We start from the raw sequence: 13,693 nt of genomic DNA on the forward strand, positions 1-13,693 counted from the left end.
GGCTCTGCCTGGCTTCCCAGGACCAGGGCCTCTGAGAATGTGGCCAAAGAGGACAGCTGAGGTGCCGGGGTTCTGGACCACAGGAGGAGGAGCTGCTGCCCCTCTGGCACAGGCTGGTGGGCTGTGGGGCGGGGGCAGGGGCCTGAGCTTTCCTCCCCCCATCCCCAGAGCTATACTCCTGTGGTCACACACGTGTGTCAGGTGGCTTTTTTTAAGATTTTATTTATTTGACAGACAGAGATCACAAGCAGGCAGAGAGGCAGACAGAGAGAGAGGAGGAAGCAGGCTACCCACCGAGCAGAGAGCCCGATGCGGGGCTCGATCCCAGGACCCTGAGATCGTGACCTGAGCCAAAGGCAGAGGCCCAACCCACTGAGCCACCCGGGTGCCCTGTCAGATGGCTTTTAATGAGGGACAGCTGGGGGGCCGGGGCCTGTATGGCAGCGGTGCCCACACCAGCAGAGGAGGCCACCGCAGTGACCCCAGGGCAACATCAGGGCAGGCCATGCCTCCGTCAGCAGTGAGCAAAGTGGGCCTCGTCGACGTCGCGCAGGTCAAGGCCCGAGACGCCGGCGGGGCTGGCGCAGGTGATGTTGTTGTAGGCGTACGCGGGCGGCTGGCCGTCGTCGCCCTCCGGTGCCACCTGCACGAAGCGCGGCACGACGCTGGGCTGCTGTAGGGCCAGGGTCCTCAGGGCCCGGAGCGGGCAGCCGCAGTCCCAGGGGTTGCCCTCGAGCCACAGGCGCTCCAGGCCGGGGGCGTGCGGCGTGAAGGTCCGCAGGGAGTTGTTCCGGAGGCTCAGGTAGCGCAGCTGGGGCAGGTCGGCCTCGGGCAGGGCCTCCAGGCGGTTGTGCGACACGTCCAGCCAGAAGACGCGGCGCAGGGGCCGCAGGGCGTCGGCCGCCAGCGCTGCCAGCCGGTTGCCCGAGAGCAGCAGGTACTCCAGCTTGCCCAGGCCCTGGAACGCCTGGGCCGGCAGGTGCGTGAGCTGGTTGGCCGTGAGGTCCAGCTCCTGCAGCTCGGCCAGCCCGCCCAGGCCCTGCTCGTCCACGGCCGCGATGCCGTTGTGCTTGAGGAAGAGGCGGCGCAGCCCCGAGAGGCCGGCGAAGGCGTGCGGCCGGAGGCGGCCCAGGCAGCCGCGCTCCAGGTGCAGACTGTGCAGCCGGGCCAGGCCGAGGAAGAGCTGCGGCGGCAGCGTCCGCAGGCAGTTCCCCGACAGGTTCATGACCGCCAGGCTGCGGAGGCCCGCGAAGGCGCCCGCCTCGATCTCGCGGATCTGGTTGTCGTTGAGCGTCAGCACCTCGAGCTGGCCCAGGCCCTCGAAGGCCCTGTCCGGCAGCTGCCGCAGGCGGTTGTGGCCGAGCTGCAGCTCCTCCAGGAAGTGCAGGTCCTTGAAGGCGCGCGGCCGCAGGCCAGCCAGGGCGTTGTGCGACAGGCGCAGGACGTGCAGGCCCAGCAGGCCGGGGAAGGTGTCCTCCAGGAGGCCGCTCACGCGGTTGTGCGACAGGTCCAGCCAGCGCAGCGCCTTCATGCCCAGGAAGGCGCCGGGGGCCACGGCGGCGATGAGGTTGCGCTCCAGGTAGAGCTTCTGCAGCCGGGGCAGCTTGACGAACACGTCGGCCTTGACGCTGCGCAGGGCGTTCCTGCTCAGGTCCAGCTCGCGCAGCTCGGCCAGGCCGCGGAAGAGCGGGGGCTGCAGGTACGCCAGTCTGTTGCCCGCCAGCACCAGCTCGCGCAGGCCGGCCAGGCCGTGGAAGGCGGCGTCGGGCAGCACGGCCAGGCCGTTCCAGCCGAGGTTGAGGTCCCAGAGGCCGGCCAGGCCCTGGAAGAGGCCGTCGTCCAGCCGGCCCAGCTGGTTGTTGCCGAGGCCGAGCGACGCCAGGCCCGGCGTGTGCAGGAAGGTGCGGGCCGCCAGGCCGCGCAGCTGGTTCCGCTCCAGGTGCAGGTGGCGCAGCCGCTGTAGGCCGAGCAGCGCCTCCGGCTCCAGGCTCGCCAGCCCGCTGCCCTGCAGGTTGAGGAAGGCCAGGCTGGAGAGGTTCCGGAAGGCGGCCGCGGGGATGGAGGACAGGTTGTTGCCGTCCAGCCACAGGGCCCTGGCGCCGTGCGGGATGCCGTCCGGCAGCCGCGTGAGGTTACGGGAGCTGCAGAAGACGCTGAGCTGGTCCGAGTAGTCATCGTGGCCGCAGGCGCACACGGCCGGGCACTGCGGGCTCTCAGCGGCCCCCGGGGCCCCGTTCTCCGCTCCCTCGGGGCTGCAGGGCCCCAGCGCCGCCCACGAGACCAGCAGCACGGCCAGGACCGGGCCTCCTGCAGGGAGAGGGGCCAGAGGACTTGAGCCCCGGGGCGAGGGCCGCCGCCTGCCCACACGCTGCGGCGTGGAACTCGCGCCCGGACCACAGCACGTGACCAAGAGAGGCCATGGTGCTGGCAGCCCGGACAGAGGTGGGAGCTCAGAGCTGCGCTCTCCCGGCCGCATTTGGAAGCAGAGCCCCAGTTAGGACAACTGGGACGTGGTCCGGTTCGGAACTGACGGCCCTTTCCACCCTGCAGGCCCGCTGGGGTAGCGACGCCCGTTCTGAAGAGAACTGCGGGTAGGGGTGCCCGGCCGTTCGGCCGTGTGGCTGTGCGCGTCCCAGTGTGGACACTCGAGTGGGGCCGTGCTGGCAGGTGGGCCGATGGGAGGCCCGAGTGGGGTATGTGCTCCTGCCCTTGAGAGCCGCTGGTGGGCGGGCGGGCGCCGCCGCAGTGAGGCTCCGGGGCGGGGGTCACCCCCCCACGTGCTCCCAGGAGCCTGTGCTTGGGTCCAGGAATGTCCCAGCACTCGTGCCAGGAGAGGAGCACGACGCCTGCCTCAGGGCAGATGGGGACTCCGCACCCCCAACTCATCAGGGGTCGGGGTGTCTTGGGACAGAGGGCACTTGAGTCCCACCCCATCGGCACCCCAAAACCTGCGTCACGCACTGGGCTGCCCACCGAGTCGGGGCCCATCCCTGCCCTCAGGGTGCGGGCTGTCCAGGGGGGGCCAGAGGCAGTGCGAGAGGCGCCCCACACCCACCTGCATAGGCCGTGCCGGGCCTTTGAGGGGCTGCGGGGGCAGCAGTCCAGCCCAGGGAGGGGTCCCCCGGGGGGGCCTGAGGGGACTGGCCCCGGAAGCAGACAGGAGGTGGGTAGAGGGTGTCCGAGGGCGCATCCCGAGGCGCCCCTGCGGCGGCACCGGCGTTGTCAGCTCACCCCAAGCTGGGCCCTCGCAGGGCTGCCCCGGGCCTCGGAGGCACGGGGTTGGCTACCCCCAGAGCGAGGGGCTGGGGCCCTAGGGGCTCCTCACCTCCAGTCAGGGCCATCCCGCGTGCAGAACAGACCACAGGCGGGCCGCAAGCTGGTGCGTCTGCTGGGGCCGGCTGCTCCTGTCCTCTGGTTTCCCCACTGCCGGGGCTGCCAGCGCCCTGTGGCCAGCCCAGCCCAGCCCTGCTGGCCCGATGCCATTAACCCTCCCGAGCCCGGCACCCAGTGTCAGCCCCAAATGCCCAGGAAACGGATGGCACAGGGGAGAGGCTGGGGGGGCTGCCTTCACACCAAAGCCACCTTCAGGTTTGGCTGGCCCTCTCCCCCTGGGCAGGGGCCCCTCAGGCAGCTGTGGGGGACCTCCCACTCAGCGGACGGCCACGTGGGAGTTAAGTGGGAGATGGGCCTGGCACGCTGACCACCCCCCTCCTTCCCCCTGCCCATTTCCTAACAGCCTGGGTGGGGTCTTCATCAGGCCTCCCTGGGGCCCTGCCCAGCCTCGGCTTCTGGGACCTCAGGGTCAGCTGGTGTCTGGTCACCCCTCCTCCCCCCATCCTCTTCTAGGAACCCAGGGCAGGGTCCCCGGCCCCCTTGTGTTTGCTTTCCCTAGCACTGCCCTCTCTGGAAGAGTGGAGGGAGGCCTGGCCTTGGGCGCCGGGTCTTGTGGCTGCAGGACCAGCCTCCACCTGCTTTGGGACCCAGGCTGTCCTCCAGAGCTCCTGTGGGGCCCTGACCAGCCCGCTCTGCACAGGATGGCTGCCCAGAGCCTGGCCTGAGATCAGTCCCAGGTCAGGCCAGGAAGAAGGTTGACAGCCAGCACATCCCCTTGCTGCTCAAGCAGGGGGAGCCCTGCGCCCTCTTGTCCACCCAACCTGGGCACAGCGGGCACAGCCAGGGGAGGGGTCCTTGGCAGAGACCGACAGATGAGGGCGCAGCCAGGCTCCCCTCGAGAGGAGGGGCAGGGCTCTGGGAGCCTTGGGAGACTCTCCAGGGTACCTCCTGGCCAGGGGGCAGGTCCGCAGCCCCGCAGAGAGGGCCAGGGGGACCCGCTGCACGCTTCTCCATTCCCCCACTCCTGCCTCACCCCTGCGTGGCCCACAGCTCCCGGTGCTGGGCGTGGGGACGGCTTTATCTCTCCCTTTATTGAGCTTTGATTGATTTCCAGGTCGGTTCTCAGCCTCTGTTCTGAGAAATTATAGATCCGCCGGAGAACGTGCACGCCCAGAAATTGACCGGGTAAACACGCGTTACCGCAGCCCCCGGTGCCGACTCAGCACGTTCCCTCGAGCCCTGCGCAGGGCCAGGGCCGGGAGGGAGGGTGTGCGGAGGGAAGGGCTCTTTCTGTAAACCCGGCTGGGCCCGCATGGCTGCCCCCATAGCAACACCCGCACTCCGCCCCCGGGTCCCTCCCTGTCCTGGCCACCGAGGCTCTCCCCGAGGCGTCTGGTTTCATGTGCTTCTGATCATCGTGAATGGGGGTCCCACACGAGCCCTGGGCCTGGCTTCCGTATGACACGGGACTCGGGCAGCTCGGACACACAGCCGTCCCCACATCCTCGCTCACCCACCTGCTGCCCGCGGGGCCCTGTGCCGCAGGCCTGTGGGTCCGCTGTGGACTTGCTGGGACCCAGGTGCGTGTCTTCTTGGCAGGTGAGGCTGGACTTCTGAGCGGTTAGCGGGTCCCCACCTCCTGGCGCCCAGGGGTGCCCTGCCCAGCCCAGCGCCATCCTGTCTGTTCCCAAGCCCCGAAGGTGAGTGGCTGCTGGCTTTCGTTGCATGCTTCTCAGACGCCAGTGGGACTGCAGCCCCTGAGGCTCGTCAGCGGGGGACTGTCCTGTCCCGTGAAGGGCATGTATGTCTCTTGCTGATTTCTGGTGATGGCTCAGTCCGATCTGTGTTCTTAAAGTCAGTCTGGATGCACATCCTTCCTGGGGGGGTGCGTGTGGGCAGTGTGTCCTTCCGTCCTGGGGCTCACCTGGCCGCGCTCTCCGTCGTTTTTGGCAAGAGTTCGTTGGATCGCCGTTTCCCGAGGCACTCGGCGCCGAGCAGGAGTCCTCAGAACGTGGGGGTTTCTGGGCCACTCTCGCACGTGGACTTTAATGTGACGCTCTCGAAGCGCCATGGGGCACGTCGGGGGCTGTGCCCCCCAGCCTCAAGGTGGACAACGTATTGGTCCCTCGCGGAGACGGCTCCCCCCAAGAGCAGCTTGGCTCCGCGGCCGGGGCCCCGTGTGCGCTCTTCTAGACGGAGCGAGCGGCTCGCCCGCGTCTGGGCCGGAACCAGAGCCCGCGAGAGGCGGGCTGCGCTGAGGTCTGTGCGGAAGGGACCCCCGCACGCCCCACGTCATCCCCCGCTCTAGCTCTGACCTGGGGTCGCTCAGCACTGCTGCGCGTTTCTGTTCCGATCGCCCGTGAGGCGTGTCGTTTTCCCGACTGGCCGCTACTTTTTGATACGTTTCCCTCCTTGGTCTGCCTCAGTTTTGCCGTCTGGGCTTTGAGCTCCCGAAAGGTGCTGCGGAGTGCGACACCCGCCCGGACAAGTCCTCCCCTGCGGCGGCCCAGTCAGCGCGGCGGGGCCTGCCCGCTGGCGTGTCTGCCCGTGGCCGGCCAGCGGGCTTTCTGCGAGCACGTGCAGTGCTGTGGCCCCCCGGGGGGGGGGGTGACAGGGAGGGGCCGCCACTAGCTCCTTCCACCCGCTGAGCTCACCGCCATAGGGGCGCTTCTGTCCGGGGCTTCCAGGACCTTGTCACGAGCCTTCAGCTACGGCTCTCGGCGCGGACGTGGGTTTCCGGCCTCTTGGGCACATTCTTCCGGGGGAGCTGCTGGCTCATGCGTGTTTAGGTGTGACAGTTACAAGTCCCCCCTGCACCCGGCATGGGGCTCAAGCCCATCCCCCCCGAGCTGCAGAGCCGCAGGGGCTGAGCCGGCTGCCTGCGTCCCACGGCACACTCCGCAGTGTGAGCGCGCCCTGCGCATCCGTCCTCGCCTGGCGCCCCGGCTCTCAGCGCCGCCTTCCCGGGGACGCGCTCTCCAAGGCGGGCCGGCTTTTCCCTTGTCTCCTGAGTTCTGAGAGTGGATTATCAGGTATAATATTTGGGAGCATTTTTCCCAGTCTGTGGCTCGGCCGTTTTTTTAAAAATGGGGCACGTGGGTGGCTCCGTCAGTGAAGCGTCAGACGTTTGATGCCACCTCGGGTCTCCATCTCTGGGTTGGGAGTTCAAGCCCGGCCTTGGCCTCCGCACTGGCTATAGGGCCTACTTCAAGAAAAAAAAAAGGCGAACTGCCTCCTAGAATGCAGAGGTTGGTTTTGACAAGCTGCCCCGCTGGTTTGGCTTTTCTCTGGCTCAGGCTTTCCACGTGCCTCACACCAGATGACGGCGATCTTCCAGTGGAGGGGTGTGGGGCGCCTTCCCGTTGACTTAGATCTTCACGAATCTTGAGCTGTTTTCCATGCGGTACTTTCGGAGGATCTTTAGTTTGGTGCCGCCGTGGACGGGACCCTCTTCATTCCGTGAACAGTTGTTCCCAGCACGTGGAAACGGAGTGGATTTTCTTTTTCCTAATCTGGTGTCCCAGGACCTGGCAGAATGAACTTGCCAGCGCTGCGTTTGTAGGTGTCTCTGGGTCTCTAGGATTAGCTCCTTGGGGGGTCATCTCATCGGTGGGGGGTTGCCTCATCGGTGAGTAAGGATGTTTCTCCTTTTTCCTTCCCGGCCTGCAGCCGTTTCCGCGGCTTCCTGGTGCCCCACGGCGCGGCCAGCACCAGGCCAAGACCGGCCGCACCTTGCTCCTGGTTTTAGAGGTGAGCATCCCGTGGGTCACCGTGATTTCGGAAGCTGTGACCACAAAATGCTCTTGTGGGGGGGGGCAGCCGTCCTGACCCCTATAGTCACAACCGTGTCCAGACACACAGCAGAAAGGGGCGCAGGCCTAGACAGCAGGACTACTGTGGGTTTTCCAGGCAGACCCAGTGTCATTACAAAGGTCCTCAACAGTGGCAGGGCGGAGGCCGGGAGAGGGGGGCTTCACCTACAGCTGCTGGTGTTGGCGTCTACGGGAGGGACGTTGGGAGCCAAGGAACGAGGGCACCTCTGGCAGGAGGACCCGGGCTGGGGAGAGGCTCTCCGGGGCCTCCAGGAGGAAGCAGCTCGGCGGCCCAGAGCAGCTGGGCTCTGACTTCTGGCCTCGAGCACCGGCTCGCAGGTGCTTGTTCTGTGCGGGGAGCAGAGTGGCGCCGTCCCCTGCTGCGGGATTCTGCTGACGTGCGTGTTCTGTGTCAGCCACGGTGACGGCGGGTTTGTCAGCCTCTTGATCTTTTCAGAGAACTAACTTTGGGGGTTTTTTTCTATTTTGCTGATTTTCCTTTTTCTTCTGCTTCCCTTGTTTCGTTTGCTCTCTTCTCTAGTTTCTTAACTAGAAGCCTCTCCTCCTGCTGTGCAGGTGCGTGTCCCGCACACGGTGCTTTCCACGTCCACTTTCTCTGTCCTGCTTCACGCACGGGCAGGTCCTCCCGCAGGGGCCGCGCTGGTCGTCTCCGTGGCTGCGGCTCGCGCGTGTGCGGGAGCGCGCGCCGCGTCCACGGCTCCGACCGCCTGCTGTCCTGTCCGGAGGCGGGGGCGGCCAGACCTCACGCTGCCGCTGGGAACTCCTTCCGCTCCAGCAAGCCGACACACCCCTTTGCTCTGTTAAAACTCACCGTGACCGGTCTCGTGGCTCACGCCGGGTCTGGGCTGGAGGATGCGCGCGGGCGGGCTCATCCGAGCACAGGCGGGTTCCGTGGGCGAGCGCGTGCTCTGCGCTTTGGGCGTCCTGGGTGACGGGTCCTCCAGGCCATCTGCCGCTCCGGGAGAACGTCAGCCTCCGTGTCTTAGGGTGCCTGGCTGCCTCCGTCGGTGAGGCGTCCGATTCATGGTTTCGGCTCAGGTCGTGATCTCGGGGATGCGAGATTGAGTCCTGCCCTGGTCTTCACGCTCCGGGGGAGTCTGCACCCCTCCCCCAATTTGCTCGCTCGCTCTCTCAATTTTTTTATTTTTACAGATTTTATTTATTTGACAGAGAGAAATCACAAGTAGGCAGAGAGGCAGGTTGGGGCAGGGAGGCCCCCGTGAGCAGGGAGCCTGGTGCGGGGCTCGATCCTAGGACCCCGAGATCATGACCTGAGCCAAAGACAGGCTCTAACCCACTGAGCCACCCAGGCGCCCTTCAAATCTTTAATTAAAAAAAAAAAAGTCTCCAATTCTTGTTATGTAACCTATTTTCCACTCAGTCCCTGAATTACATAATTACTTAGAGGACCTAGTGTAAAGCCGGGTTCTTCCGCAGCCCCCAGCCCCGTTCGGACACGGCCGTTCGTCGCTCTGACAGCCTTTTACGTCAGGTTGAGCTTATGAACCTGAGCTGAAGAAATGAGAAACGGCTCTGGGCCAGGGAAGGAGGAGAAGTCACGGCGTCCTGCCTCCTCGCCCCCACCACACCCGCCCAGATGGGCTTGAGCCTGCGCGGAGTCCTGGGGGCACACAGTGCAGCCCTGCGCCAGCCTGTCCTAGACCCCCCGGGAGCCGCCGCCTCCCAGGCCTCTCTGCTGCTGCAACGCGGGATCGGCGTCCGTAGAAGGTGGTGGACCCGCAGAAACCTTCTATGGGTCTGTGAAAGGTTTGGGGTTACTAGGGGTGCAGGGGTACCCTTGGCTCACTGCTGTGACCCTCATTCATAAACAGAACATTTTTTTTAAGATTTTATTTATTTGACAGACAGAGATCACAAGTAGGCAGAGACAGGCAGAGAGAGAGGAGGAAGCAGGCTCCCTGCTGAGCAGAAAGCCCGATGCGGGGCTCGAACCCAGGACCTGGGATCATGACCTGAGCCGAAGGCAGAGGTTTAACCCACTGAGCCACCCAGGCGCCCCTAAACAGAACATTCTGAAGAGGGGTAAAGCCTGAACGATTTCCTAGCGGTAAAGGAGCGGGCCACGTGGGGCCAGCATGTGACCTGGAGCAGACGGACCCTGCCCAGGAAGACAGGACACAGGCCCGAGGGAGACACTTTCCAAGAAAACCCCTCTGAGGGCAGCAGGGGCCCGGGGTCAGGAGTCCAGAGCGAGTGTGGCCAACGCCCAGTCTCTGCGCTCGTACCCGACCGGACGGCGGCCTGCGGCAGGGAGGACACGAGGGAGAGAAACCAGCAGAGCCCCCTCGGCCGCCCTCCGTGCCCCACGCCAGCCACAGAGACGACAGCCGGAGGAGCGGAGACGGGAGGGGCGCCCAGTCTGTCGGGAAACGTGCGGCGGGACCTCCGGCTTGCGAGTTCGAGCCTCACGGTGGGTGTGGAGATGACTTTAGATCTTCTTTAAAAAGGAAGAAAACCTGGGGCGCCTGGGTGGCTCAGTGGGTTAAGCCGCTGCCTTCGGCTCAGGTCATGATCTCAGGGTCCTGGGATCGAGCCCCGCATCGGGCTCTCTGCTCAGCAGGGAGCCTGCTTGTGACCTCTGTCAAATAAATCAAATCTTTAAAAAAAAAAAAGGAAGAAAACCCTGGGAAGAAAGGCGCCTCCCCAAGTGGCTTCACCTGCTGGAAACCCCAGGTTCACGCTCGAATTCCCCTTCCTCAGACTCCCAAAGCGCAAACGCTCCGGTCCCTTCCACGTCTGCCGGCGGCGGGCTCGCGCGAGGAGGTGTCCGGCCCGGCCGGCCGTGGGAGGCCCGAGCAGTAGCTCGCCAGGAGCAGAACTGCGCGCAGCCCACCGAGGAGACCCCATTCCTGTCCAGGGTGACTTCTGGCCGCACTTGTGTGTCCCCCGCAGGCCTCCCCCCACATGCTGGCCACCTCCCAGGGTACATTTCCAGCCTGGACCTACCCTGACCCTCCTCTGCCCACTGCCCCTGGGAAGCCTCACAGGCACCTCGGCCTCCTGCTGCCCAAACCCAGCCTCACAGGCCTTCTCTGAGCTCCTGTCTCCCTGCGACCCCGCACTCATGGTGCAGATCCCTGGGGCAGAGACTGGGCTTTCACTCCACTCACGGGCACGCTCCGCCTGTCCAGCAGCCTCACCACAGCCCTCAGAAAAATGCTGGTTGAGGCTCGCTCTGCCTGCCGGCTCCTAACTTCACATGGGCGCCAAGGTCCTCCTGTGTCCGGTCCACTGCTCCTCACGGCTCAGCCACAGCCGTGCCCCAGGGCCTTGGCACATGCTTTTCTCTCTAGGTATCTGCAAGGCTCGCTGCTATGATCCGTCACTCGTTCACGGCACCACCTCGGCGAGGCCTGCCGAGCCACAACACTGGCTGCTCCTCGCCCGGTTTTCTCCCGTGCTTCCTCCCGACCCGGCTGCCCGGTCCCTCCGTCCAGACGGAAGCTCCCCAAGGACAGAGGCTTCTGTTCACACCGAACCACCAGAGCAGCTCAGCCTCCACCCAGCAGCCGTGCTCAGGTCTGTGAAACCCAGAGGTGGGGACGAAGGCTGTGGGCCTGCTCGCCTCTCTGCAGTGCGGGAGACCTGGGGAGCGAAGTCCCAGCAGTGGGACCACAGAAGGTTCACGGGGGAAACGGAGCTCAGGTGGGAGGAGCAGGTTCCTGGGAGCGAGGCTGACGGCACTTCTCTGCGCTCCCGATGCTGGAGTGACTGAAAAAGACACCATTTGCGTCCACAGCAGCCAAACTGTGGAAAGCCTAGATGTCCATTGACGGACGAATGGCTAAAGATGTGGTGTGTGTGTACACACGGGTGGACGGACGGACACACACCGGAGTATTACGCACCCATCGAAAAAATGAAACAAAACAAAATTCCGAAATCTTGCCATTTGCAACGACGTGGATGGAACTAGAGGGTATGACGCGGAGTGGAATGTCAGTCAGAGAAAGACCATCCTCACACGGTCTCCCTGACGGGAGGGATTCGAGCAACAAGACAGGATCGTGGGGCGGGGAGGGAAAAGTGAAGACGAAACCGGAGAGAGAGAGACAAACCGTAAGAGACTCTTCATCTCGGGAAACCAGCGGAGCGTTGCTGGAGGGGAGGGGGCGGGGGGCGGCTGGGGGTGGACGTCAGGATGGACGTCGGGGAGGGCGTGTGCCACGGTGAGTGCTCAGTTGTGTGAGACTGACGACTCACACACCTGTACCCCTGGAACAAATAACACGTTATATGTTAACAATGATAATAAAAAGACGCCACCTACAACCGTGTCAAAGGCTGGAGTACCAGGGACGGGACGTTCCCAGAGAGCTGGCCTCCGGGGAGTGTCGGCTCCCACGGGGAAGGCATCTGCTGTCCGGTGGTCTGTCCGCCCTTTCCCTGGTTCAGGCGGGGGGCCTCGGAGTCCTTGGAACTCCCCACAGGGTGCGTGGCAGGGAGAACATTGTTCACAGGAGCCCCGCCACACTGGGGTCGACGCAAGGGGGACGGTCACAGCGCGCACAGGGCCAGTGATCCCAGGGACGATGCAGTGACACCGCACAGCCCCTCGACGCAAGCTCAGACGTGCCAGGAGGGTGACCCCCCCCGTGTTCTACAGAGCGTGCGGCGCAGCACCCTGGCACCCCCAGACCTTGCCCAGGGGTCCTGCTTTGTACCCTTTGTAATCAAACCCAAGGGCAGCACTTCCCAGTGTCCTAGGAGCCATCCCATGAGTGCCTGAGCGAGCAGGGTCGGTGCGGGCATCCGACAGCGTGGCCAGGAGGCCGTGGGGACTCCCCAGCGTGGACCCGTGCAGCTGAGCAGCACCACGATGCCCCCTGGGGAAGCCCGGGCTGGTCGCCGCTGCCAGAGGCCAGGGCAGTCTGCTGGGGACCGACCCCTTCGGCTGCAGGGCCACGCAGACCTGGGAACACAGCAGCAGACACAGAGCTGTGGGGACCGTGATGCTGGACAAGCGGCGTGTTCGTCACAGCAAGTCCAGAAACCCGGTGCGTCACAGCGTCGTTCCGATCCGACTCTAGGCATAAACATCTACTGTTTTTAACAGTAAATTGGCAAACGGCCAAGACTCTCCCGAAGGACAAAGCTGGGCTCTGTCTCTTCCCAGAAACAGAGAATTACCCCGCGGCGGAAGGACTACCAGCTGCAGCCCTGCGCGCTGCTCCCCCGGGGCCCGTAATGTGCGCCAACAAGAGGGACAGATGCCTGGGCCCCCACCCCGGGGGGCAGACTGCTGGCCACCAGCGTGACCGCATCTTCCCAGGAACCACGGACCCAAGGGTCAGAAGCGCACACACGACTCCCGGGGGCACGGTCGGGAGGGCAGCAGAGGAGGAAAAGGTGACCTCGTACCACGCACTTAACCACAGTTCGGGATTTCTTCAACGGGACGCCGGAGCGCAAGGCCAGCAGCCGCCTGGGGAACGACTGCCGACACGTGGCGGCGAACAAGGGCCCTGTGTGCCCCGGGAGGAGCAGAGCCCAGGAGAGACGTGGGGGCCCCTGAGCAAAGTGGCGGCCAGGGAGGAAACCCGAGTGGCCCACACGCACACGGAAAGGGACCTGGCCTCCCCAGGCGGCAGTGGGGCAGCCCTACTGCGGTTTGCACAAGGGTGCGGCGGGCATGGCTCACACTTCCCAGTGGGCCAGAACCTTCCCCCGAGTCAAAATGCCCATGGCCAGCACGCGGTGTGGGCACGAGAGCGTGTCAGAGCCGCACGTCACAGACCCAGGACCACAGCCACAGGTCTGGCCCCACAGGCAGCCCAGCTGCAGGCCCAGAGCCCCTGGGGGCGACCCAGCAGGACCCCCTCACCAAGGACGACACATGCGAAGGGAAACCGCTACTGTTCGGAGCTCTGGGCTCTGGGGGGAGAGCGAGCCACGGCCCATAGAGGCTGGGTGAAGCGGCGTGATTTACTCATTGACATTTCCACGTGCGGTTGGGAGCACAGGGACTAAGGACAGGGGGACCGTGCGGGATGCCAGCGGGAGGGGGAACACACACCGGGGTCCACCCCGGACGTGCGCACGCCAGCGTGGACGGGTGCGGCCAAGCAGCACTGTGACGTGGCCGGAGACACCCAGGCTACTTCAGAGCTGTACAACGAAACATCTAGAAGGTCCCGTGCAAACCCTGCTCCGCGACATCACAGGGCCTCTGGCTCCATCTAGGGGTCACCATCTTCGGACAGGAAGGACTCTGCCTCCCAGCCATGCAGCACCCTGGCCCACCCAGGACTTGACACACAACCTCAGCGGCCAAGGACGTCTAGGGAGAGTGGCGACAGACCACCTCGGCTGGAGGAGAGCCCTGGGCACGGTTCTTCCCACAGATCCAACCCAAAAGGACACCATCTGGAACCGAGGAAAACCTCGAGATGCAGAAATGAGCCGGCTGGAAACAGCCCTTCCTGCCTGCCCTGTGCCCAGGGTCTGGCCGCACCCCGAGCCTCGTCTGGGCACCCCAGGTCCCCCCCGCACGCCACGGCCGGTGC

At 65.0% G+C, this 13,693-nt stretch overlaps 3 protein-coding genes and 1 long non-coding RNA gene across 4 annotated transcripts in view; 2 read left to right on the forward strand and 2 right to left on the reverse strand.

Moving 5' to 3' along the window:
- Positions 1–283: 283 nt before the first annotated feature.
- Positions 284–3,419, reverse strand: IGFALS (insulin like growth factor binding protein acid labile subunit). The gene is made up of 2 exons (XM_047712690.1): positions 3,326–3,419; positions 284–2,307 (listed from the first exon to the last, which is right to left on the reverse strand). The coding sequence occupies exons 1-2, from the start codon at positions 3,339–3,341 to the stop codon at positions 515–517; spliced, it is 1,809 nt and encodes a 602-aa protein (XP_047568646.1). The 5' UTR covers positions 3,342–3,419; the 3' UTR covers positions 284–514.
- Positions 2,176–13,693, reverse strand: part of HAGH (hydroxyacylglutathione hydrolase) — a 29,729-nt gene continuing 18,211 nt past the window's right edge. The window contains exon 9 of the transcript XR_007124232.1: positions 2,176–2,307. The gene's annotated coding sequence lies outside the window, so the exon portion shown is untranslated. The remainder of the gene's footprint in view (positions 2,308–13,693) is intronic.
- On the forward strand, positions 2,307–7,808 carry LOC125090193 (uncharacterized). The gene is made up of 3 exons (XR_007124234.1): positions 2,307–2,442; positions 2,551–7,083; positions 7,687–7,808. It is a non-coding gene; the product is annotated as an uncharacterized LOC125090193 (long non-coding RNA).
- Positions 8,019–13,693, forward strand: LOC125091110 (uncharacterized). Its single transcript, XM_047714550.1, has 7 exons — positions 8,019–8,153; positions 8,828–9,004; positions 9,217–9,508; positions 9,799–9,895; positions 9,933–10,110; positions 10,481–10,706; positions 10,927–13,693. Exons 1-7 carry the CDS (start codon positions 8,019–8,021, stop codon positions 10,947–10,949), a joined length of 1,128 nt encoding a protein of 375 aa, XP_047570506.1. The 3' UTR covers positions 10,950–13,693.

The sequence above is a fragment of the Lutra lutra genome, chromosome 18 (genome assembly GCF_902655055.1).
Source record: "Lutra lutra chromosome 18, mLutLut1.2, whole genome shotgun sequence".
Taxonomy (NCBI): Eukaryota; Metazoa; Chordata; class Mammalia; order Carnivora; family Mustelidae; genus Lutra; species Lutra lutra.